Source organism: Narcine bancroftii, chromosome 4 (assembly GCF_036971445.1).
Source record: "Narcine bancroftii isolate sNarBan1 chromosome 4, sNarBan1.hap1, whole genome shotgun sequence".
Taxonomy (NCBI): Eukaryota; Metazoa; Chordata; class Chondrichthyes; order Torpediniformes; family Narcinidae; genus Narcine; species Narcine bancroftii.
This window is the reverse complement of record NC_091472.1, coordinates 297,256,242-297,283,149: the sequence shown is the minus strand read 5'-3', so window position 1 is coordinate 297,283,149 and position 26,908 is coordinate 297,256,242. Positions and strand designations below refer to the sequence as shown.

The following is a 26,908-nucleotide window of genomic DNA, read 5'->3' as shown; positions in this document are numbered from 1 at the left end:
GTTGGACATCTGACCCATGTTTGTGCAGAGAAAACACAAAGTAGTAATTCCACTCATGGGTTCCACTTGTGAAATTGGAACCAAATTTCAGAAGCAGAATCCAAAGCACATACATTACCACCTTAAGCATTTAACACAATAGATCACGAATTTCCATACCCTGGTCTTTTCTAGCCTTGAGGGTCCAACAAGTATTTTTTGTTAGAATATTGATTCGTCCAACTCCAGACCTACTTAAGTGATTTAAAAAGTGAAATGAAGTTCAAATTTCAAGATAACTTCCATGATACATGACAAATTAGATTTATGCATTAATACATTCTCTCAGAACTCTAGTACTTTATTACACCAAGTGTGGTTGAATAATTGGAGAGCCTAAGCAAATCTGACATTTGCCTTCATACTTGCAATTTCCTTTGGATTGCAAGTTCAAATTTGCTTTACATTCTGTAACTAATGAAGGACTGAACCCATCAAACTACCCGCTATTCTGAGTTGTATTCCAAATACACCAGCTGCACAAGTATCCTTCTCCCTTTCCCTTTAGATAACCATTTCCTGCACAGAGAAATATTTCACATAAGCTCATATTTTCCAATGCTTTGTGGAATGTATATAGAATATTAAAGGTCAAATATACATTCTGGTTGAAAATGGATATTACTTCCATTCCATTTCAAATAAATTGACAGATCTATGTGTCTTCTAACTCTTTTAACTGTAAAAGTGCTCTCGGCATTGAAGCTGTCAATTATTTTCTTCTATCATGTTCCTCTCAAGCATTCTCTAAGGATCTCAGGACTGGAAGATGTCTGCCCAAATATTCTTTTAATATGGGATGCCTATTACTACACCCTAGCAACCAGAAGGTCTTGATCTAGTGATATCTGTCAGAAAGAAGATAGAAGACATTTGGAGATGAATACACACATCACACACATGATAATTCTGAGTATATAATCTTTGTATTTATTGTCTCTTTTAAATTAAATGAAATATCCTGTTGTAGTTTTATAGTTGTTTTAATTGCTTTTTAACAAAGTGTCTGTTCAATTGCAGCAAGATTTTCAGTCCATATTTACGTTGTGCAATGTATATGGCAATAAAATATCATAATCACTTTCTCTCTCTGCCCCTCCCCCCTCCATACACACAACCACAAAATATTATTCAATCTGACAACATGCAAACATAAATGTAGGTTAAATCTTCTCTACCTCCTTTACCTTGGCTCCCTTACCACAGTAAACAGTGAAATTAGTTACCCTTATGGGGCCACATGTGTTGAGACAGTTTTCCTGAAATTTCCTCCTTCGCTGTTGCAGTGCCCTGAGGAGGTAAAAATATATTACTAACATTTCAGGCCTGAGCCTTTCTTCAAGGTGTGAGTAACATGCAGGCAAATGCCTGAACAAAAGGCTGTGTGGAAGAATGGGGAGCAGGACAGACCAACAGACAAAAGGTGCAAATTGGATATGGATGGGACACAGGAGAGAGGAAAGGTGAGAATTGACTGAGGGAGGGGGTTTGTTTGGGGAAAGCAGAGAGAGAAAAAGAGAGAGAGAGAGCATTAGAGGAAAGGAGACAAATGGAAAGATGAGGGGGGAGGGGGTTGGGAGGGGCTAACGGAAACCAGAGAAATTGATGTTAAATCTATCCAGGAGGATGATGCCCAGACAAAATAGGAGGTGTTGTTTTTCTAATTTGCAGGTGGTCTCAGTCTGGCAGCACATGAGACCACGGACAGACATATCGGCAAAGGAAATGCAACAGGTGGCCACTGGGAGATCCCTGCTATTGCTGCAAACAGAGTCAAGGAGCTTAATGGATCTCTTAATCTATGTCCAATATATCTGATGTAGAGAGCACAATGGGAACACTGGATGTAATAGATGACCCCTTCAGATTCACAAGTGACATGTTGCATCACTTGGAAGGACTGATTGGGGGCCCATATGGTGGCGAGGGAGGAGGTGTGGGCACACCTTGCGGTCACAGGGGGCGAATGGTGGGAAGGGAGGAGTGGATGAGGAACTCACAGAAGGAGCAGTCCCCAAGGAAGGCTGAGAGGGGGTGTGAGGAGGGAAGATGTGTCTGATGGTGGGATCACATGGTAGGTGGCAGAAATGGCAGAGGATGATTTGTTGGATGTAGAAGCTGGAGGGGTTTAGGTAAGGACAAGAACTAGGTCGATCTCAGTAGCAGCAAAATGTGTGTAAAACCAGGAGAATTCTGTGGAGGAGTGAAGACACATGGCAGATGGGATAAAGTCCAATGGCTGTGTAACTTGTGGCTAAAGCTAGATTATGTGTCATCTTCTTTATGCTGAATGTCAATTGGACTGCTATTAATAATACTGTTTAAACCTCATTGAAGGGCTCACACCCAAAACATTGGGTACATATCTTTGCTACAGAAAGAATGCTGCATAAGCTGCTAAGGTTCTCCAGCAATTTTGTGTATTGAACTACCATCACACCATCTGCAGACTTCCTTCTTTAACAACTTTCATACTTTACATTTGTTTTTCAATGTACAACTTACAATTGAAATGTGATTTAGCATACAGGTTCAAAAACTAATAGTGAAAATACATGATCCCTTGCACTTTTCAGAGTTTATTCCAAGGTCAGCGCCACAACGAATGTTAGAGGGGGGCATTAGCATGATTGGGATGGGCCCAGTGCAACTCTCATAAACTTGCTCAGATGGGGGTGGCGGGGGAGGGGGGAAATGGATGGTGGTAACCTGCTGACAAGCATTATAGTCCTCTGTCCCTTCGATGTAGTAGACAAAAGCGCTGCTTTAATTGCTGGGAGAGTCACTCGCGTGCGTCAAGCTAGACACAAGTGACACTTGATACATGCTAGTGATGCAGGCAGGTGGATCTGACAGCAACCGATGGTTGTGAGCATATGGGGAGAACAGCTTAGGGGAGGGGCAATGTCTGCAGATGCCCCCCATCCCCACCCGGGTGCTGACCCTGCTGTACTCCATAAAGGTTCCCACATGTTCTAGGGATTTATCATTTTATATTAAATTCTCCAAAATTATTTTTATAGATGCTACCGGTAATTATTTTCAACTGCACATTCTCTCCAGGCCTGTTGTTCTCCGCTATTTTTAGGAGTTTGGTACTATGAATTTTGTTTTCTTCTGCAAAGGCACACACCAACTATTTGTTTACTTTCTCTACTGGTTCCTTGTGTCTTGATCTGTTCCTGTCTCAGCCTCAAAGAGACTTTCGTTAACTTTTGCTGATCTTTTCATATTTACAGATTTATAGAGACTGCTACTGTCTGTTTTAATGTTTATCACTTAATTGATCTCATTTTTAAACACTCCCTGTCATTGTTCCTCTGATGGAATCTGAAATTCTTCCATTCACAGGATTCTACTCTTTTTGGTATCATTAAAAGGATTTTCTCTTGAGTTGTTTCTAAATCTAACTCCTCCTGTTAGCCATGGCATGATCAATTTCTCATTCGATTTTTCCTACTTAACATATATATTCCAAATTCTTCTGAACATAATTGAAGACATACTCTTGGATTTGTGTAGTTTTCCCTTCCAAACACAATGGTATAATTACCTTCTTCAAAACCTTTCTAAATTTCTCCTAGCCTGAACTCTTTCACTTTCACTCCCTCCTCACTGCTCATTCTCACTCTGCTAATTTCAGTTAATCTTTATCTATAGCCTTAGTTATTCCATTTGCTGGAACCCTCTTTCCAACTCCACTCAATGGACCTCTCCCTCTTTCCATTGCACAAATAATTGAAGCTCACTTAGTCACACTTCCTGTCCCTTTTCACTGATCAATTCTGCCACATTTAGTTTCAAAGTGTGGTTTCCTCTTGAATGAAGAATCATAAAATTCTACAGCGCAGAAATATGCCAAGTCTATGCAGAGCATTTTGCCCTTCTACACCAATCCTATTTGCCTGCATTGCTCCATATCCTTCTATGCCTAATCAAGTGCCATTCTCCATCTGTATTGATCATATTGATTGTGTCTAATTTCACCATCTCCTCTGGCAGTATGATCCTGATATCAACCACTCTCTTTGTAAAACATCTTCCTTGCATCTTAATCCTGTACCTTTAGTGTTCTTGATACCCCTTCCATGGAAAAAAAGATTCTATCTATCCTATTTATGTCTCATATTTTCTATACTTCTGTCAGGTCAACACTCAGCTTTCTTCACCACAAGGAAAACAAGCCCAGTCTATCCAGTCTTTCCTCAGAGCTCAAAGTCTTCAGGTCAGGCAGCATCCTGGTGAATCTCCTGTGCACTCTCTCCAATGTTTCCAGGTATCTTCTTCCTGATGCATACCCGAACTCCAATTCACAAACTTTAGAGTTTGTTGATTTACTGCAAATGCGGTTGCATGTGGACTACCACTCGGTTTTCAATGCCATTAGCCATAAAAAATTCATTCTTAAATGTTGGGGCCTGGGCCTCAATGTCCCCTCTCAGCAACTGGATCCTTGACTTCTTGTCAAACAGACACAATCAGTGAAGATGGTTAACAACATCAGACCCGTGCTCCCTTTGATCTTACTTGCAAATGTAAGATTGCTGGAGTAGTAAATTGGCTGCCTCTGAACCAGAGATAACTGCAAGGCTCCAGGACATCATTCCAGACTAGGTGATCTAGCTGGATGACCTTACCTCCATTAGAGCAGACAGAGACGCTGCTGCTTCTGGCAAGACTCGAGGAGGGGGTCTGTGCATTTACATCAGTGAGAACTGGTGGTCAAATGTCTCTGCTCTAAAGACGTTCTGCTCAGTAGAGATAGAGAACCTGATGGTGAAATGTAGACCCTTCTACACGCCCAGAGAATTCTTGGTCACAATGATTGCCATAGTTTACATTCCACCTTCAACAAATGAGGGTGAAGCAATGAAGGAGCTTTATGGGGCCATCTGCAAAGCTCAGACGTCCCATTCTGAGGGTTGCGTGATTATAGCTGGTGACTTCAACCATATCAACCTGAAAACTGTTCTACCACAGTTTCAACATCATGACCACTTCACCACCAGAGGAGAGAGCACCCTAGATCTGGTGTGCTCCAATGTTTCTGGTACGTACAAGGTTGCCCTTCACTTCCACCTTGGTTAATTGGATCACATATCCATCCTCCTAACTGTAGCATAAAGACCACTGGTGAAGCAAGCAAAGCAAGTTCGCAGGGAGAGGAGGAGTGGCTGGGAGTGGGGGGGGGGGGGGCGCGGGGTACACATCAGCACTACTGGATTTCTTTGAAACTATGGACTGCCGGACTGAAGCAGTTTCAGAGAGACAACCACCTACACACTTATGAATACAGGAGCTCAGTGAATGGCTACATTAGCAAATGCATCAAGGATATCACAGGGATCAAATACCTGGCAAGGCCACAACCAGTGCTAACCAGAATCCAATATTGGATGCAGAGGTTTGTGCACTTCTCAGAGCTCGTGATGCTGCCTTCAGGACAAGAGACAAGATGGCACTAAGTTCAGTCAGGACTGAACTCTCCTGTGCAATCCAGAAGGCAAAACGTGGGTACGCACATAGCTGCGCGACACCAGTGGCATGAAGCACATGTGGCAAGGGATCAAGACTATAAAAGAACACGTCAACAACAATGAAGCCTCCCTTCTGAGCAGACTGAACATCTTCTATACATGGTTCTACAAGAAAAACAGGCTGAAGCCAAAGAAAGCTCCACCTCCCCTTTAAGAACGGCCCCCTTGCATAGCAATGACTGAGGTAAGGAGAACCATATCCGAGGTGAGCCCACACAAGACAGCAGGACAAGACACATAACCAGTCAGGTACTGAAGGACTGCACAGACCAACTGACAGAGGTCCTTACAGACATCTTCAACACATCATTTGTTGTGAGGAAAATGATTTGGTTGGTCTCAAAAGCAGGGACTCTGAACACAGTTTTAGTAGGGAAGGATTTTATTTACAGAAGGCAAGTGTGGGAAATGGTAACTGATACAGCACGCGCACGTGCACAGTTTACAGCAGCCATGGGAAAGAAATATAGGACAATTAATAATGAACATGGGGAAAATAGTGTGGGAACAAAATACACACACTCACACATACAATAAACTGTTACATTCAATGATCAAGGACAAATCACTACAATGCCCCACCACTCCTTGACTCAGTGCAGGCACGGCTCTATGCTACAAGGTACACTAATTAAACACTCCCAACTCTTTTAACAGTGCACATCTTACCAACAGTTTCTCCAGCACCCTTCCACATTTCTAGGCCTGGAATGAAGCAGGGTGGTCCCAAGCTGGCAAAGAGAGAGAACAAAGAGCACATAGCACCTTTATCGTGCTGGAGGGTCCAGCCCAGATCATTAGCAGGAACAAATGGCTCAGTGTCAGTAGGGTTAATCCAATTACAACAACCAATGGCCCAAGGCCAAGTATAGTGAGCTGGAGAGTCCAGTCCAGGTGATTTATATTGGCACAACAGCATGGTGTACACTAATAGGTGGGGAAGAACCAAACTTTGATTGGCAGCTGATGCGTCCTCCGACCAGGTTGGGTGACCTCCACCCCTCGGAGGTCACACCACTCACCATTCATGAGACAATTAATAACTATGTATATGTTATAAGTAAAAATAAAAAGACACGTTTAAAAAAACAATACTAATTAAGTGGGCCAATATATACACTAGTGCTTTCCAAATTTTGAACAAAGCACATAGTCAAATTCAATGACAATGCCTCACCAGCTCCCCACCCCCAATCGAACAGGGTCATTGTGTTACCGATGGGGCAGGGTGCTGTGAGTGTTGCTCCCCAATGTCAGAGGGGAGGGTAGAGAAAGGAATTTGTTTGGTCACTGACTCATATGCCTGGTTTCTCCGGCTTCGCTGGCAAATGTGAGTCATTGCAGCTGTCCATCATCCCCTCAGGTTTCAAGACAGCCACCATCATCTTGGTACCAAAGGGGGCAATAGTACCAGGTCTCAATGACTACCACCCAGTGGCCCTGACCTCTACCATTATGAAATGCTTTGAGTATCTGATGATGGAATGAATCAAAGTGCATATCTCAGAGACAATTAACCTATTTCAATTTGACTGCAGACACAACTGTTTCACTACCTTGTCCCTCTAATCTGCCCCGTGTCTCCTGGAAATTGATGTCTCATATGGTAGGCTGCTGTTCATTGACTTCAGCTCGGCATTTAATATGATCATATCCCAGAGGTCATGGAGAAGCTGTCTGCGCAGGGACTCAACACCCTTCTGAACTTCCGAATGGAAAGACAACAGACTGTCAGCAGAATATTGAGCACCGTCCACAGTGAGTACTGACGCACCTCAGGCCTGTGTGCTCAGCTGCTCTTATTGACCCACGACTGCGTAACCAGATCCAACTCCAACAGATTCAAGTTTGCAGATGACACCACAGTAGATGGTCTCATCAGCAACAATGATGAGCCGTACTACAGAGAAGAGGTGGAAAATCTCATGTAATGGTGTGAGAATAACAACCTGAGTCTCAATTTGGACAAGACAAAGGAGATAATTTTGGAGGACCAGAGTCAATAACCCTCCATAACACATTAATAGATCAGTAGTGGAGAGAATAGAGAACAAGTTCCTTGGAATCCACTGAAGAAATGAGCTATCTTGGACACACAACATCTTCTCACTTGTCAGGAAGGCACAACAATGACTACACTTCCTGAAGTGGACAAGACTACCAGTCATCATCCTATCAACCTTTTATAGGAGCTCTATCGAGAGGATAACTGGCCAGCTGCATCACCGTGTAGTCCGTCTGCAGTAGAGCATCAGATCAGAGGTTAATCCACGGGACTGTAAGAGCAGCAGTGAGGATCACTGGAATCTCCTTCCCCTGCCATCAATGTGATTTTTATCTAAAGACAGCTTGCAAAATCAATGAGGACCCCCTACCACCCCACACGCAGCATCTCCAGTGACTCCTGCTGGGAAAGAGATACAGGAGTATCTGAGCCAGACCACCGGGCTGAGGAACAGCTTCTTCCCACAGACAGGAAGAGTGCTGAACAATTGATAGACTGCTCAAACAAACCCTTCATGATTCTACCATCTATTTAACAATAATATTTATTGACTTTACTATTTGTATATACATACTGTGCATATGTATCATTTCTCTGTATGTGTTTTTCACAGAGGACCAGAGAGCACTGTTTTGTCAGGTTGTCCTTGTACAATCAGATGATCACACTTAAAACCAGTGCACCTCAAGGATTAAAAAAAAGGATGTGTCCTCAGTCCCCTACTAAATTTTCTCTGCATTCACGACTGCACAGCTAAATACCATTTCAATTTCATCTTCACATTCATGACAACACCACAGTAGTGGGCCAGGTATCAAATAACGAGACCAATTATAGGAAAGATGTCGAAAGTCTCTTTCAAAAGAGATAATATGCTAGTCTGCTCATAGAAAAGCCCTTCTCACTGGGAGAAATTTAAACTTGAAACTTAATTATCATGATCACAATGGTTTCCATTATTTCATTCAGACCACCTCTGCCACATGCCATCTGTCTTAATTTAATGACTTATTTATGAAATTAACAACTGTCTATTAGTACTTGTTCATTATAATTTTATCTAGTTTTGAAATGGGCTTCCAGCTTAAGTTTTATCCAAGTTTAACGGTGGATCATAAGTTAAGTAAATCCCATTAGGATGGAGAAATAGAATCTAACTGTCAGCAGCCCTGATTAATCACAGGTGCATTGTCAGAATAACTTCTCAAACCAAGAGAAAGTTAGTTCATTTTAATCCTATGTTATTTTGCAGATAAACCTGCAAATTTCCCCTTATCTCACAGTCGTTCCTTATACACTGAAGTCCATGCCCCATAGACATAAGATTATGGCATTCTACATTCTCCAAGTTCATGCTGTTGTTTTGCACACCCCAAAGATTTATCTACCCAGGTCGCAGAAGTTCTGAGTCAGCTTTGAGCTGGTTACCTAAGAAACAGGTTACCTGCCAATCCAGTTAACCCCTTTTTAATACTTGCTTGCTACTGCAAATGAAAGCCATCCCCTGACTTATCAAAGTCCACAATCCATAGACACTGAGGTTGGTGGGAAGGAAGGCTATTGTACAACAGGCTGTGCTGAAGCTGAATTCTGAAGGTGCCTGGACAGGTTAAAAATAAAACAATGAAAACAGGATATGGATTCAGGAGATTTCTAAATAAAGGCAAATGCAAAAGACAAAAATTACTTTCAAATGTTATAAACCACTGATTCAACTGTGCCAAATTCTGGGCAATGTGATGGGATTAGAGACAATGCAAAAAAATACATTAGAATGAGGGAGTGGAAAGGATAGAATGAAGAAACACAGTTGTTCTTCTGAGTCGGAAAGTTGAGACAAAATATTTTTAGAATAATTGGCAGGAATATGAAGCAAAATATGAACTTTCTTTGATTTAAGTTGATGACTGAAGTGAAGTACTGTTGACATTTTCTTTTCTGCACATAGATAGACCAGAACCACCTGCTGGAAAACCATGTTCTTCCGACATCCGTAGCTCTACCCTGACTCTGTGCTGGTATGGCCCCACGTACGATGGTGGCAGTGTTGTTCAGTCTTATAATGTGGAAATTTGGAATTCAGAGGAGAAGCAATGGACGCATCTGACCACCTGTCGGAGCACATCTTGCAGCGTGTGTGATCTCAATCCTGACAAAGAGTACAAATTCCGAGTCCGAGCTGTTAATGTTTACGGCACTAGTGAGCCAAGTCAGGAATCCGATTTGGTTAAAGTGGGCGTAACAGAAGGTTAGCTCTCCCTTGAAGCACAAAAAAAATGCACAAATTTACTTACTTGTGCCGTGTGTGTAAATATTATAAGGATATTTTGCGATCAACTTTTCTGTAACCTTGTGAAATGTCCGCCCTGCTGAGAAAGATTGCTCAAACCAAATTCTGATTGAAATTATGTCCTGTTCCTCATTTTTCATGGCTATTTCTCTTTATTTAGCCATAATATTAAATCTGACCACCATAATCTGGAATATGAGTGATTTAAAGGCACTCCTGTCTTTTTTTTAGAAAAGCTTCTTCAATGCCTAATAATTTAGGAATTTAATAGCTGCCAAGTGAATATCATTCTTATTATTTAGACATATTTTGGATTTCACTTCAATTACAAAATGATCTAACTTTGTCTTATTTAATTTTAAGAACACAAAGAAGAAGTTGACCTTTCTGATGATGGTAAGTACATTTTTATTCGCTTTGCAAAATATCAATAAAACTTGTGCTTCATTTTACAAAAATTAATCCCTTTTAGATGACAAAGAAGGTGAACCAGATTATCGGGATGTAACAATCAACACCAACAAAAAGGTTGCAGAATATTATGATATACTGGAAAAAATAGGAACGTAAGTACCACTATTAATGTTACAATGAGCTCTGTTTCTGATTTTGCAGCATGTTTCATTATGCCTCACAAATATGTATAAAGTATTGTTGTCTTCTTTACAGGGGAAAATTTGGGCAAGTTTTCAAACTTGTTGAAAAGAAAACTAAAAAAGTTTGGGCAGGGAAGTTTTTCAAAGCTTTTTCTGCAAAGGATAAGGAAAATGTGAGGCAAGAAATCAGTATTATGAATTGCCTACACCATCCAAAGCTTGTTCAATGTGTTGATGCTTTTGAATCGAGGTCAGACATCGTTATGGTTCTGGAAATGTAAGTAATAACTGTTTCCTTTATTTGATTGCTAATTCTGACCACAATAATAAAAATTGTCAGGAAGTGATTGACGCAGTATCCAAATCAGATGATTCAGGTGGCACAATATGACGGTGCAAATTTTCCCAGTAAAAATAATATTGGATTTGTTTCAGGTCAGGAGAGGGACTGTCCAGATTAGGGGTTATAAAGAATGTTGAGGCTGACATTTAAACTTGAGTAGGGCTTGTGGTTTTGAGCAGAACCTACCCAGTCCCAATAGGAGCCCTGCAAGACCTAAGCACTCATCCAAATTTAAACAGTACAGAACTGGACCCAGTGTGAAAGATAACATTTATGGGTTCATAGGGCCAATGTTGGAAGATTTTTTTGTTAGTCCATAGGAACATTCTCTCTCTTACTCTTTCTTTCTTCCTCTCTCTTTCTTTCTCTTTCCTTATTTCTCTCTCTCCCTCTCTTCGTTCAAAGTAAAAGAAGAAATCCTCACGTTATTTTTTTGAACTACATGGCTTCACCTTCTCAGCAGTTTTTATAGGAACATTCTTTCACTCAGCCATCCCAACTTCTCGTGTTAAAATCACAATTCAATACAAGTTGAGAATAATAAGTATGTTAAGAACAATAAATACTCATCATCCTTTAGCGGATAAAAGCTGCAATATAAATACAACTTGTTGAAAACCTTGGAGATGGGAGACTATATGCAGTTGCCAACTTCCCTGTTAAAATTGTGGCAGGAGTGCATTTTTAATGACCTGACATACCTAACACCACCTCCACCCTTGTGCAGATCAGTTTGAAATCCTGACTTTGGATTCTGAAATACAGAGAAGAATACTTTATAACTTATTGAACTACATCATATCTGAAATACTGGGTGGATGAGGTGGGAAAATATTCTAGCAGGGCCCTGGAGAGTTTCATAGGACAGGGTGAAGAAGGTGTTTCATCAATCAAGGTGTGGAAAATAATTACCTCTGTTCAAGACATTGTTAAGAGTATACTTGGAGTATTGAGTGTACTCATGGTCATCTAGCATAGGAAGGATGTAATTAAGTTGGAAAAAATCCAGAAAACATCCATGAAGATGTTACTGCAAGGGCGTATGTTAGAGGAGAGACTGAAGAAGATAGACTTTTTTGCCTGGAGCATAGGAAGCTGAGGAGTGACTTGAGCGAAGAATATAAAAGCATAAGGGGTATGGATAAGGTGAATTATAGTCTTTTTCCCAGGGTAGGGGAGCTCTATAACTAGAGGGGAGAGGGGAAAGATTTAAAGGGGACACAAGTAGAAATCTTTTCACACTGAGGGTGGCATTTGGAACAAGCCAGAGGAAGTGGTCAAGGCAGGTACAATTCCAACTTTCTGGGGACATTTGAAAGGGTGCACTGATAAGAGTGCTTTACAGTGACATGGGCCAATCACAGGCAAATGCAATTAGCTCAGGTAGGCAACATATGGGGCCTGTTTCCCATCATGTATAATTTTATCACACTATAACTCAAAAGCAAATAATCCAAAGCAAAGCATTAAAAATACAAAGTTTGAGATGATGAAGATTTTAAAATATATTTGATTTAAATGTATCAACTGATCTCTGTCTTTAACTCTGCACTCTGTACTGTATCTTACTTGCTGTGCTATGTATGAGATGACTATCTGGACTACTCGCAAAACAACTTTATCACTGTACCTTAGTACGCGTGACAATAAACATGAAAATATTTTCATGAGAGCAAGGCAGGAATGGGGAAACAGGACTTTTAATCATTGGGGATTAATTTTAAGAAGATAACATTTTTGACAGTGATTAGTTTGATGAGTAAAGATTGGTGAGGAATGAAATAAATCTGCTATAAGATTGCATCTCAGATTTGGCACAACTTTATTCTGTGGTTGTTAAATCACAGTTCCATATTGAAATGTTTCTGGCATTTAAATGTTGTGCCAGCATAGATGAAAGTTAGCTCTGCTTTGTATCTAAGCCAGGCCATCTCTATCACTGGAATGCTTGATGTAGCACTAGTTGCAAATATATAAAAATGTTCCATTACCTGGTATTGGTATTGATCATCTACAACTCACTACCCACAGAAATATACAACATTTAAAAGCTAATTTGCAATTTAATAGCCTTCCCGTGAATGAGCTAAGTAAAACACCTCATTTAGTATACATCGTAATTTTCAATTAATTGAGAAGTAATCTCAAGTATGATTTTATGTTGCTGTTATGCCACTGATATGTATTCTCTTTAAGATTGTGTACAGTGTGGGGTATGCTCAGAATCTCAGGTGCAGGTAAAGGAAGTTCGGTAGCCATTGTTTGCTTCATGATCTGCAGCAAATCTCTACAATTAATTACAGTTATAACAATACAGTTTGCGGGGAGGAGTCACGTGATGGAGTAGTGGCCGGACGGAGAACTCCAGCCCTCTCCAGAAAAGTCAGGAAAAACAAGAGAAAATACAAAGGCACAGAAATAAAAGTTAAAGAAAAGTGAGTATAAAGGTGGAAAGAAGATGGAGACAAAAGAAGAAAAATCAAAATCAACGGTAAGAAGAGAGGAAGAGAAAACAACGGAGGAAAAAGGTGAAGGCCTTACCTGTCCGAAGAGGCCCGCTGTGGAGAGAGGAGCCCGCTACCTCAGGTCGGTAGAAAAAGAACTACAACAATGGCTCACAGAGCCGAGTAAAAGTGCGCAATCGCGCATGAAAAAAAACACACCGACGGGAGGGGGGACCAGCTGGGGAGTCGATCTCCACAGCCGGCAACGACAGCTGCAGAACACCTGCAGCAAGAAGAGACCACAGAAGACAATAGAAACAAGAAAGAAGAGAAGGAAAGGGTAACAAAGAAACAACAGATGACCAACCCAGAGGAAAAAGAAGAGGAAGAATACAGTGAAATAGATGAAGGGAAAGGCAAGGTAAAGGATATACTATCTCTTGTTAGAGGATACATGGAGTCATTTAAAGAATGGCAAACACAGGAATTCAATGATTTAAGAAGAAGAATAAACAACACAGAAGAGAAAGTGAATAAAATAGATATGACCTTAACAGAAATGGGGAAAAAAATGGACAAGATGGAAGAACGGGCAGTAGCAGCAGAAATGGAGGTAGAAGACTTAAAAAAGAAATTGGAGGAATCTAATAAAAAAACTAAAGAGACACAAGAACTACTAGCTCAAAAAATAGATACAATGGAAAATTATAACAGAAGAAATAACATAAAGATAGTGGGCCTTAAGGAAGATGAAGAAGGCAAGAATATGAAGGAGTTTATAAAAGAGTGGATCCCTAAGACCCTAGGATGTCCAGAACTACAGCAAGAAATGGAAATAGAAAGGGCACATAGAGCATTGGCCTCTAAACCACAACCACAACAAAAACCAAGATCTATTGTAGTAAAATTCCTAAGATATACTACAAGAGAAAAGGTACTGGAGAAGACAATGGAAAAAGTAAGAGAGGGCAACAAACCACTGGAGTATAAAGGACAAAAAATCTTCATTTATCCAGGCTTACAATTGCCAAACTTCAAAAATTATTATAGAGCCGCACAGTTAAGGCACCTATCAGATTTTTATCAAACAAGGGAAAAACCAGACTGGACGAGATTAGAATTAGATAAAATAGGGGAAAAGATACCTGAACACATATTATATAAATGGGATGAAAAATTGGTACAACATAGAACTTCTCCAGTATTACACCATCTCCTCAATATATGGAAGAAGATTCATGTAGAAAGAAATAAAACAAATTATCAATTACCAAAACTAATATTGACGCAAATTAAGCTACTCCCTTTTACAATAGACAACCTTTCCTTTAGAAAATGGGAAAAAAAAGGGATTAAAAGAATAGAAAATTGTTTTTCAGGAAGTAGATTCTTATCCTTTGAACAAATGAGAGATAAGTACAATATAACTGGAGATACAGCGCTGGCATATTACCAACTGAGATCCTACTTGAAAGATAAATTAGGAAGCAATTTGAGTTTACCAGAGGGAAGTAACCTTGAATATGTGATTACAGATACAATGTTAATCAAAAGATTTATAACAAATATGTATATTAAACTGCAAGAAAAGGAGAATGAGGAAACAAATGGTAAAACTAAACAAAAATGGGAACAAGATTTAAATATAAAGATAAAAAAGGAAACATGGGAGAAATTATGTTCTGGAACGATGAGAAATACAATAAATACGAGGCTGCGTATGATACAATATAATTGGTTACACAGACTATACATTACACCGCAAAAGTTAAATAAATGGGACCCAACAGTATCTGATAGATGTTTTCGATGTAAAAAAGAAAGGGGAACAACAATTCATGCAATCTGGACATGTGAGAGAGTAGAAAAATTTTGGGATGATCTCAATCAGATATTAAATAAAATAACAGAAAACAATATACCAAAGAATCCAGAGATCTTTCTCCTAAGTAACATAAAAAATAAAGAATTTGGAATTGACTTGGAAGATGCACAAAAAAGATTTGTTAAGATAGCCCTAGCCGTAGCAAAAAAATGTATTATGTCAACCTGGAAATTGGAAGATAATTTGAAAATACAACAATGGTATATAGAAATGAATAAATGTATTCCATTAGAAAAAATAACATATAGTTTAAGAAATAATATTGAAATATTCGAACAAGTATGGGAGCCTTACATTAAATACAATAGCGAAAACCTACCGGGAACAAACATTACCTAAGTTGATGGAAGGAGAAGAAAAGAAAAGAATGGACTCAGTAGAATTTCTGGTGTATTTTTGTTGAATGACAACATTGTCTGACTGGCTTAATGCAACCTAGATTGTATACCTAAAATGGATGAGAGGGGGGGTTGGGGGGTGGCTTGGGAGGAGGGGGGGGGGAGAAAAAGTCACTGTATATGTGTGAAAAAGAAAAAGTGTATATCATGGCTAACATGATTTATGGTGTGAAAAATAAAAAATTTTAAAAAAAACAATACAGTTTGCATTAATTTCTCTCCCCACACCCTACCCCAAGTTTCCACAAACATATCCCTGATCACCCCTCTGCATTTTTTCTACGACTGAACTAAATTTCTTTTCAGCCCTCTGAAATCCTAACAGCTGCTGTTATGCTTGATAGAAAAACTTCAAGAAAGAAAGTTCAAATTTTTCATTTGAAAAGGTAGATGGTATTTGTGGAGAAAGAACTCTGCTTTGACTTTAGATCTCAAATAGGAGAGGAAGAACCCTCTAACAAAATTACCAAAATCCCTATGATTGATTTGTTCCTAATAACCAACTGGCATTGTTCAATGCCAACTAATGAACAACTGAAGTTCAGTTACCTTTAAACGTTTGAACATTAGTATTGCCACTAATAGTTACCCTTTGCAGATACACCTCCTTGAAGGCTTTTAAATGAATAATAAAACTTGACAGATATTAATGACTGATTCCTCTTTCATGGAACTTGATCTAACCAGTCATTGAAGCAGGGTAAAGGGCTCATCCCATTTTTGTATCAATTCCTGTAAATCCACTGGGGGAACACAAACTCCCATTTAATATTCTGGGGACTGAGTTCAGACAGATGCTTCCTGGCCACCTGAATATTTTGTGTTTCAAGTTTCATATTCAAAGAGCTGCAGTAAATCTCAGGATCCAGAGTAGCAATAATTTATGTACTCCTTGTAGAAATTCTAAAGGAAAAAAATATATAAAAGCAGGAATATACTTGCTCTGCCATTCAATAAGATCGTGCCAGATGTTCTACCTGCAAAAATCTATCAATCTCATGCCTTGAATTACTCGGTGATTGAGCCTACCCAAGACTCTTGGGTAGGGAAATCCACTGATTTGATTTCTTCTGGACTAAGAAATCTCTTTTCAACTCAGGCATTGCTTTAAGACTTGAGAACCATGATTTTAGTTATTTCCGCCTCAAACATATTTGCAGCATCCATCCTGTCGAAACATGTAAGAATTTTGTCACATTCAAAGCAATCATCTCTCATTCTTCCACACTCATGAGGAAAAGACCCTTCCCATCTCTCCCAATAAGACACATTTCTCCATGAGGCAAATTTCCCTGTCCAGGAATCAAATCTGGTGAACCTTTGTTCCACCCTCTCTATCACAAATATATCCTTTCTCAGGTAGAGGGACTCAATATTCCAGGTATTTAAATAATCTTGTAATGATGATCAACATATTGATTGCCTTAATTGCTGGACATACTTGGCAATCAATTTTCATGAATGTATCTGCAAAGACACAGGCACCCCTGAACCTCAACAGTTTTTAATATCAATTTAATTTTAAAAAGTTTAAAATTTAATTTTGGAAGACTACACAAAAGAGTCTGGAAAAACAGTCACCTGAAGAAACACACAAAGATCAGCGTGTACAGAGCCGTTGTCATACCCACGCTCCTGTTCCACCAGTGGGGTGATCTCGCCTCAAACCGTGCATCTTGGCGCCTCACAGTTCGGCGGGCAGCAACCTCCTTTGAAGAAGACCGCAGAGCCCACCTCACTGACAAAAGGCAAAGGAGGAAAAACCCAACACCCAACCCCAACCCACCAATTTTCCCTTGTAACCGCTGCAACCGTGCCTGCCTGTCCCGCATCGGACTTGTCAGTCACCAACGAGCCTGCAGCAGACGTGGACATACCCCTCCATAAACCTTCATCTGCGAAGCCAAGCCAAAGAAGAAGAAAGAAGAATTTTTAAAATACTCGGCTTTTCTGTTTTCTGAAACCCACGTATATTTCATCTGCCATGTCTCGGTCCATTAAGTTGGCAAGTCTGTATCATTTTGAAGCCTCTGCATCCTGCTCCCAATTCACACTGCCACATAACTCGGTATCGTCAGATAATATACATTTAATTCATTTGGTCAATGTTAATGTGAGGTTATTGTCATATACATGAGTACAATGTATAGATGCTCAAAAATTATTACTTGCTACAGCCACACAGGTACATAAAATACCTCAACTACAATAGTAATAATGTAAGTGACCATGAATGCCTAGAGAGTAAAAAAAAAGATACAGATAAATAAATATTCACAGTGCAGTTAGTGCAAGAGAAAAGGTGAAGTTTCAGTACTGCAGGCAGATTAGGATAGTACAGGTTTCATGTAACCTGTGATATTTCTAATTCTCTAGCTCTTCTCTTTTGTTTATCTATGTCAAGTTTTCCACTAGAAACAAGAGTGGTGGACAAAAAACTGAACCATGAGGTGCTGCACTATGGGTTTCTGAACCTTTTTTTTGATGAGAGCAGCGAGTAGAGGTTGTGATGAGGGTGATGGGTGTCCTTTTGTGATGTTGACAGCTCTCTTGACGCAGCGCCTCACATAGATGCTTTCAACAGACAGGAAGTTGTGCCCTTAATGGCTACATTTGCCACTTTCTACAGCCCTCTGTGTCCTGGGCACTTGAGTTTACAAACGAATCCGTGATGCAACCAATCAGTATGTTTTCATCAGTACACCTGTAGAGGTTTGACACAGTAGTTGACAACATGTCAAATCTTCTTCATTTTTCCCACCCAAACCTTTTTTCTAATTGTAAGAGGTCAGGGGGACATTTTCAGGATTCTTATGGCTCTGGAAGCATTCGCAATGGTTTTGCCTTTGTATTCTCATGAATCATCTTAAAGGAAGAGAAGCAAAAGCCCAGACTGGAGCAAAGGAGAATGGTAAAGCAGAATGGACGTACTCCAATATTATCCCCCATCACAGAAGAAACGCGGGTGAAATTTGGGATCTTACTGAGAAAATTGCTCATGGGAATGCACTAAATCTAAAAGATAGTGGAAGTGTCTTGTCATCCACTAAATGATGGGTTGCTGCCCCAGCCATATGATTCTCCCTGTTACAGTACATCAGTGCTTCACATCATCTTATTGGCCAGCTTTCTCCCACCAGCACACCATCCCAAGCCTCAGAAATCTTCACCTCCTTTGTTTCTATGATTTGATAAAACCTATGATGTTACTCGAAGATTAGGGAATAGTTCTACTCATTTCTTCTTTGGCTTGGCTTCGCGGACGAAGATTTATGGAGGGGGTAAAAAGTCCACGTCAGCTGCAGGCTCGTTTGTGGCTGACAAGTCTGATGCGGGACAGGCAGACACGGTTGCAGCGGCTGCAGGGGAAAATTGGTTGGTTGGGGTTGGGTGTTGGGTTTTTCCTCCTTTGCCTTTTGTCAGTGAGGTGGCGTTAATAACGTTGTCAGATTCTGTATTACTGTTGATGTGAATCTGTGCTTGGATGATCCTACTGAATGTTGGAAGATCTCAGAAGGAACCCGTCTATTATCTTTGTCTTGTGGTGGAAAGTTCTGAGCCTTTTACCTGAACAATATTGTTGATGGTAACTCATGGTATCATTTTTAATTCTCTAGTTTTTAGCAGTGTTCTTCTCTTTTGTTTATCTCTGTCAAGCTTTCCAATAGAAACAAGGCTGGTTCACATCAAGCATTTACACCCACTTGACTATATGGTCTGTTGAAATCAATGAAGCCAATTGGCTGAAGAAAAACTCAAGAATGGCAATCAATATAAATCTTCTAAACATGAGACATTTTCTTGATGTACTAAATAATGTATTTCTCACTGCATTTTTAATTTTTCACACATTCCTTGTCTCCCAGAGTTTCAGGAGGGGAACTGTTTGAAAGGATAATCGATGAAGATTTTGAGTTGACTGAGAGGGAATGCATCAAATACATGCTACAAATTAATGAAGGAGTGCAATATATCCACAAGCAGGAAATTGTACACCTGGATTTAAAGCCAGAAAACATCATGTGCGTCAACAAAACAGGAGCAAGGATTAAGCTGATTGATTTTGGACTTGCTCGAAGATTAGGTAATAGTTCTACTCATATACTAACGTTAATAACGTTGTCAGATTCTGTATTACTGTTGATGTGAATCTGTGCTTGGATGATCCTACTGAATGTTGGAAGATCTCAGAAGGAACCCGTCTATTATCTTCGTCTTGTGGTGGAAAGTTCTGAGCCTTTTACCTGAACAATATTGTTGATGGTGACTCACGGTATCATTTTTAATCTCATAATGCTGTCACCTTAAAGATTCAGAATTCATTCAACTGCAAAGTGCCAGGTTTGGTTCAGAAGGCTTAGACAGGATTCAATTTCAGAAACTTGCTAAAGACTGGAGAAAATAAAATAATTGAGATAAGGTAGGTGAAAAGGCATCTACATTCCCATCCAGAAGTCCTCCCCTGCCACTTCCCAGGGCCTTCTCCCACACCCCTGCACAGAGGTTTCTCTCGCTCCATGCCTTTATATTGCTCTCCACTGCTGCCCTCGTTGAGGTCGAATGTTTCTGTTAATGAGCAAGATGTCCACAAATCTTCAACTCTGCTGTGGTGTTGAAGCTGGAGAGGCCCAGAGGGAATTCCTAAATTTTAAGTGAAATTAAGGTCAAACACCACCTGACTGCTGTACATGCATAGAAATAATTTCCAAAATCATAACCATTTAACTCATTTGTTATGAGCATTAACTTTGCCTTGCTTCATATAACTTTTTCTGCAGGTCCTCTCTTTCTGACTGTTTGGACTTCTCATATTAAGTATTCTCTTTTCTCATTTCCACTCAGATTTAATCACAACTTCTTCCTTTGAGCTCAATAGCTGGCCTAGTGATAGATTCATCTTGTCTGATCAGTTATTGGCCATCGCCTGACCTCCCTCCAACTAAATGGCATTTGATTTCCCTGCTTTCCATTAAGCCCCCTTTTCCCCACCTCCATTTCTCTCTTTCCCTATCCCTATGTGTCCTTTCCTCCAGTTCCCCATCTCTTGTCATTCTCCCCTTTCCCTCTATCTCCTTTCCTCCCCCCAATCAATTATCATCTATTTTCTCTTGCCCTCCTATCCAATCCACCCATGGCCTGTGCTCCTTCTCCTGCCCCTTCTTCCCTTCTCCCCCATCTTTTTAATTCTTTTTCTCTGTACCTTGGTGAAGTGCTCAGGCCCAAAATGTCAGTGATATATCTTTACCTCCCATGGATGCTGCTGGGCCTTCTGAGTTTCTCCAGAACTTTTGTGCATTTACTAATGGTGAGCTGCTATAGTGTTATGAAGTTATTCTTTGGTATCTCACAGAAACTTATTCAAAATCAGTTTCAGTTGGAAGCAGGATGTAGTCGTACCTTTCAGGATTGCAGTATAGATGAATCAGTGCCTGATGAAAAGGGTAAAGCATGTAAAGTCCTCACATCACCAATTGAATATTGAAATTTGTGATTGGGATACTATAAATTTGTATTTGTAAAAAACTCCATAAAATTACACCAAGGCCCTTCTTCCATAATTTTCCCTGCCTGATGTTCATTTTGCAAATTAAAAAATTATTTTCTCTCTGAGATTTAGCTCTCACTCTCTTTCTCTCTCTCTCTCTCTCTCTCTCTCTCTTTCTCACTCTCTCTCCCCCCCACCCCCACTTTTGAGGTGCAAGTTCTAAATCACTCCCAAGAATAATTTGATGTGTTCTTCAATACCTTTCCCAACACATGTGTGTGCCTGATTCCCTGTGTATCAGCTTTGTTGAGGAGCTTCCTCTGTTTTCCTGAATGAGATGCACTTTCTGGCTGGCATTTTATTCTCACTTCTCTATCAAGAAATTAAAAAGAGCAAATGTGATTATTATCGAGTATGGACAATTGACTGAAACTCTTGGTACTAAATTGATCAAACTCTGTAAAGAAACTGGCACATCATTTCTTTCCTGTTTCTTCCAGAAAGTACATCCTCTCTAAAGGTTCTATTTGGAACTCCTGAATTTGTGGCTCCTGAAGTGATCAACTATGAACCAATTGGGTATGCAACAGATATGTGGAGCATAGGAGTCATCTGCTATATCTTGTAAGTTGAGTTGATCACCTTGAACCTCCTTATTACTGAAATACAATGATATTTTTCACTTTTGTCAATCCAACATTTTCACAAATGTGTTAGTTTATCTTTACATTTTTAGATAATTTCATTTTATTTCAAACTGTGCAATACAGAAAATAAATATTCACTAATAAATAATGTGCAAAGTTAGAGACCTTAAATGATCAAGCCCATACTCTTCACTGTAATGGCAGATTCTATTTTTACATTACTGTTACTTTGTTAATTTTCTTTCATTTAATACCACTTGGTAGTAGTTATAAGGAGTTCCAGAAAATTCAAGTTCAAGCTTATTAATATCTAACTGTACATATACAACGAGACAAAGCATCATTTCTCCAGACCATGGTGCATACACACAATAATTACATATATACATAAAATATAAAATAGATATTTATAAATATTTCAGAATAATTTACTTGTTTCATTTATAAGAGACACTGGATTATAGGATACTGTTCATCAATATCACAGCCTGCTGGAAGAAGCTATTTCCCAGCCTGGCAGTCCTGATTTTGATGCTCTTGTACCTCATTGCTGATGGCAGTAGGTCAAAGATCCTGTGTGAAGGATGGTATGGAGCCTTGATCATTCTTCGAGCAATACTTTGTCAATAGAGAAACGCAAGACCCCAGTCAATTTCTTGGCTACTTTTATGATCCTTTCTATTGACTTCCTGTCCGATGCTCTGCAGGCTACCACGACCCACAGTGAGGCAGCCAGATATGACACTTTCAATTGTGCTCCTGTATAATGTTATCAAGAGAGGGTTAATAGCTTTGCTCAACCTCCAAAGGAAGTGTAGTCATTGCTGCACCTTCCAGATTCATGAGGAGGTGTTGTGGGTTCAGGACAGGTCATCCATTCTATGCACAACAAGGAACTTTGCACATTCCATTAAGGTATAAGATACTGAACAACTGCTATTGATTTACACCTCAAAATAGACATGACTACATTACGCCAGACCTTGTAAATGCCTCACAACCATCTGGGATTGGAGTCTGAACTGAGAAAGATCTTCCAAATGAGCCTGACATCATCAACCTCACAAAATTGTAGATCATGCTACAGAATCCTCCATCACAGCTGTTGGATACATCCTGTCACGTTGATAGAAGAGAGGTCCTGAAAGTCTTTATTATTGACTCCTCATCTCATGTCACCTGATGACAATTTCCTCCTGATTATCACCTGCTTTCCTCCTTCAGGTGATGAATCTGTGCTTCTCTCGGTTGAACTGCCACAAGAAGAAACACTGAGAGAATGAGGGGTGTCTTCAATATCCATTATCAAGAGTAGCCTGTGATAACACCACTGAGAGATTGGGCTTGGAGCAGGTAGTGGGTCTCAGCAAACTTGGTTTACCTTGTTTGCCAATGACATAAACATCCACCCATAACAGCGTTGGTAAAGGTGAACCTTGTTGATGAATTAAACTTCCATTTTCACTCTCATGTCACCCTCCAGCTTGTTGCCTGGCACTCCTGAAGTGCTAAATAGGGTAGTCTCAGTACAGATCTGGTCACTCAAAGCTAGGCATTGATAAGACCTGTGGACTATCAAAAGAACAGAAATATACACTGTCACAATCTGTAGCCTAAGACCCATTGTATATCTCACTCCGCCATGCCAATTAATCCAAGATTAATAATCCTTATCAACTCTGGTTTGATGAGGTGAGCAGGAGGGATGCTGACAGCAGCACTAGGACTATCTAAAAATGAGACAGCCTAATAGAGCTCCAACAAGTGTGTGAAACAGCCAAGCACCATGCAATAGGCAGAGCTAAACAATTCCATAATTAATACATCAGATCAAAGCAATGTTCTCCAGATGCATCCAGCCGTGAATGATGATAAACAATGAAGCAGCTAATGGGAGGGGGATGGTGCAAGAACATCCCTTTTTCATTCATGGCTGGGGCCCTGCATCAGTGCTGAGGACAAGGCTACAGCACTGGTAACCATGTTGAGCGAGTGATAATTAATGATAAATTAAAAACAGTGATGTGGTCAATTATCCATCTCATCTTCCTCCTCAATCTTCACCATCATGGAAGCCAGTCTTCAGCCAATTCATTTCACTCAATGTGACTTGAAGCAGGTGAGAAGACTGTATATATCGGAAAGCAACCAGTCTGTAATATTAGACTTTTTTTAAAATTTTGACATACAGCATGGTAACAAGCCCTATCAGCCCATGAGCCCATGCCACCCAATTACCCCCCAGTACATTTTTGAAGGGTGGGGGAAAACTGAAGCCCCTAGGGGAAACCCACGCAGACACGGGATAACATGCAAACTCCTTACAGACAGATTCAAACCCTGGACCCAATCCCTGGCACTGTAACAGCGTTGCGCTAACCATGCCACCCTTGGAATTTATATCCAGCCATGTCTCTCAACAAGCCATTCCTAATCAGTTATTACATTAGCATCACCTGACAAATGGACAATTGCTTACAGAGTGAGCTCTGATCTTTAGCCAACCTGAGATCCCAGTCGCTTGCCATTTCAACTCCCCCTCTCGTTCCTACACTGTCTTATTTGTCTTAGGCCTTCTCCACTGCCAGAGTGAGGCCCAACATAAATAAAAGGAACAACGTCTCATATTATCCCTGGGCAGTCTTCAGTCCAATGTTGTGAACATTGAATTTTACAATTTCAGGAGATGTATTCTCTCCCCTTCTGAACTACTTCGATTCCTTCCTCTTTATTCCCCACCCCTCCCACATTTTGTCTCTTCCCCCACCCCATCCATACTCATTCTCTTTGGTTCCTTCCTCTTCCACCCTATTTGAATTTTTCCCCTTTCCCTCATACCTCCCCTTCAGTTCCGTCAGGTCTCTCGTCATACTACTATTGCCACCTTTTCTTATCAGATTCCAGCACTTGCACCCTTTGTCCTTATCTATCACCTTCCCCACTCTAAAAATTTTAATTTTTTAATTGAAACAAACATACAGCACGGTAACAGGCCCTTTTGGCCCATAAGCCTTTGCCACCCAAATACACCCAATTGAATGTGGGGTTGGGGAGGGGGGGAACCAGAGCACCTGGTCCACAGGGAGAAAGTACAAACTCCTTACAGACAGCATGGGATTTGAATTCCGGTCTTGGTCACTGGTGTTGTAACAGAGTTGCGCTAACCACTCGGCTAACACATGCCTCCCTCTTTGTATGACTTATCTTTTGCCACCACCCTTTTGCTTCTCTTTCTCTCTGTTTAGCATCTGCCAATCAACTGCCTCTGTCTGTAATCCTTCATCTCTCTTTGGTCCACCAATCCCCCACTAGCCGTGCATCTACACCTTTCACCCTGACCTCCTTATATCAGCTCTCTTTCCTGCACATCTATCCTAATGAAAAGTTCCAGCCTGCAATGTTTCTCCAATTGATGCTGCTTAACCTGTCGAGTTCCTTCAGCAGATTTTATTTATGGCCAGAGAGTTGTACCTGGTTCACAAAAAAAACTGGATAAAGGCAATCTGTCTAATTAGCAGCAAGCAATCTCCTCTCAATGGTCTTTATGAAAAGTAATTTATACTCACCAATTCCCTGCTCATTGATGCCCAATTTGCATTTCACCAGGAGTTCTTAACTCCAGATCTTATCATTGTCTTGGTCCAAAGGTGAAGTGAGAGTGACTGTCTTTAACATCCTCAAACAAAGGCAGCATTTGACTGATTGTGAAGGAAGATGCATGGGTTGTTTGAGCTTAATCATTCAAATCACTGAACATCACTGTGGGAGATCCTCAGGACTTTGTCCTAGGTTCAACAATGGTCAGCTGCTTCATCAATAACCTTCTGTCCATTGTAAACTCTAAAGCAGGAATATTTATTGATGATTGCACGATGTTCAATTCCTCAACAAATGAAGCACTCCATGTCTGCACACAGTAGGATCTAAACAACATTCAAGAATGGCGGATAAGTGGCAAGTAGTGTTCAGTCTACAGAAGTACAGGAAATGAGTGTTTCTAACAGTCCAATCACCCAAGGTTGACATTTGCTTGAATTACTATCACCCAGATTCCAACCATCAATATCCTGGAGGTCACCTAGACTAGACTAGCCCTAATGGAAAATCAGGGGCTGGACATCTTATGGTGGGTGGTTCACCCGATGGCCAAAACACATTCTATTGTTTACAATGCAAAATCCTTGAGAAATGTGATGAACTATTCTCTACTTGCCAAGATGGATGCAATTGCAGGAATCGTACAAAGCTTTATAGCGTCTTAGGCAAAGATGCCTGTTTAACTGGCATCCATTCCTCCACAACCAGTGTATGCAGATACAGTATGTATCACCCTGAAATTGCACTGCAGGTACTTGCTCAGGATGCTCCCAAACCCATAGCATCTACCACAAAAAAAAGATATGGGCTTCAGTCATTTGAGAGATACCACCACCTGTGAATTCCCTTCCAAGATGTACACCATTCTAACTTGGATATATACTGCTACTCCTTCTTGGTGACTAATGTAAATCTTGGAGCTACCTCCTCAATACTGCGCACTTATTTTCACAGAAGGCTTTAGGAATTCAAAAAAGCAACTATCCACCACCTTCTCATGGGCATTTGGGTATGAGCAATAAAGCTGGTCTATCCAGCAATGCACAAATCTGGAAAAATTAATACACTTTTTACAAGTGTGCCCATTGTTAAACTGGGTTTACTTAATCCAGACCAACTAATTTCTGTTACACTCCATTCCAAGGCTACTTCTAAAAGCATTCCTCTGTTCACAATAAATGTCATTAGTATTCCTTGCCCAGACAACATTAAAAAAAAATTCTTCCTGCAAGATGTTACAAGACAAGGCAAGGAGAGCCAGGTGGACAGTTGTCAACGTTAACCAAATGCAGCTTGATGAGCTCAGAACCTGCCAAGAAAGTAATGGTGAATATGAATCTGGTGCCATTATCCATGTGTAACTTCCCTCAGCAAGAAATACATCACCAAAGTAGATTTGCATCTCCCCATCCTTAGTCTTGCAAATTCACTTCCAAGAAATAACTGGATTAAATACACCGTATTTAGAATGTTGGGGCTGGTATTTTCTCATCATATTTTTAAAAAAACAATGCTGCTACGATAATTAGCAAATCTAGATCCAGTCGTAGTTTTCATAAGAATTAACATCAAATAATTCATATATGAATCACAAAGTTTAAGTAACAGAATGTGAAAATATGGGAAATTTACTCAACTATCT

General features: G+C 40.2%; 1 protein-coding gene across 10 annotated transcripts in view; it reads left to right on the top strand.

Moving 5' to 3' along the window:
* LOC138762131 (myosin light chain kinase, smooth muscle-like) overlaps positions 1 to 26,908 on the top strand; it is a 309,201-nt gene that overhangs the window by 269,427 nt on the left and 12,866 nt on the right. For 9 of the 10 annotated variants that reach the window (XM_069935544.1, XM_069935546.1, XM_069935539.1 and 6 more), the window contains 6 exons: positions 9,530 to 9,829; positions 10,235 to 10,267; positions 10,344 to 10,437; positions 10,541 to 10,744; positions 19,404 to 19,621; positions 21,523 to 21,646. In XM_069935544.1, coding sequence (XP_069791645.1) covers positions 9,530 to 9,829; positions 10,235 to 10,267; positions 10,344 to 10,437; positions 10,541 to 10,744; positions 19,404 to 19,621; positions 21,523 to 21,646 — 973 coding nt within the window. Of the gene's footprint in view, positions 1 to 9,529; positions 9,830 to 10,234; positions 10,268 to 10,343; positions 10,438 to 10,540; positions 10,745 to 19,403; positions 19,622 to 21,522; positions 21,647 to 22,893; positions 23,067 to 26,908 lie in introns of those variants that run through there. The other variant, XM_069935549.1, reaches the window with a different exon arrangement.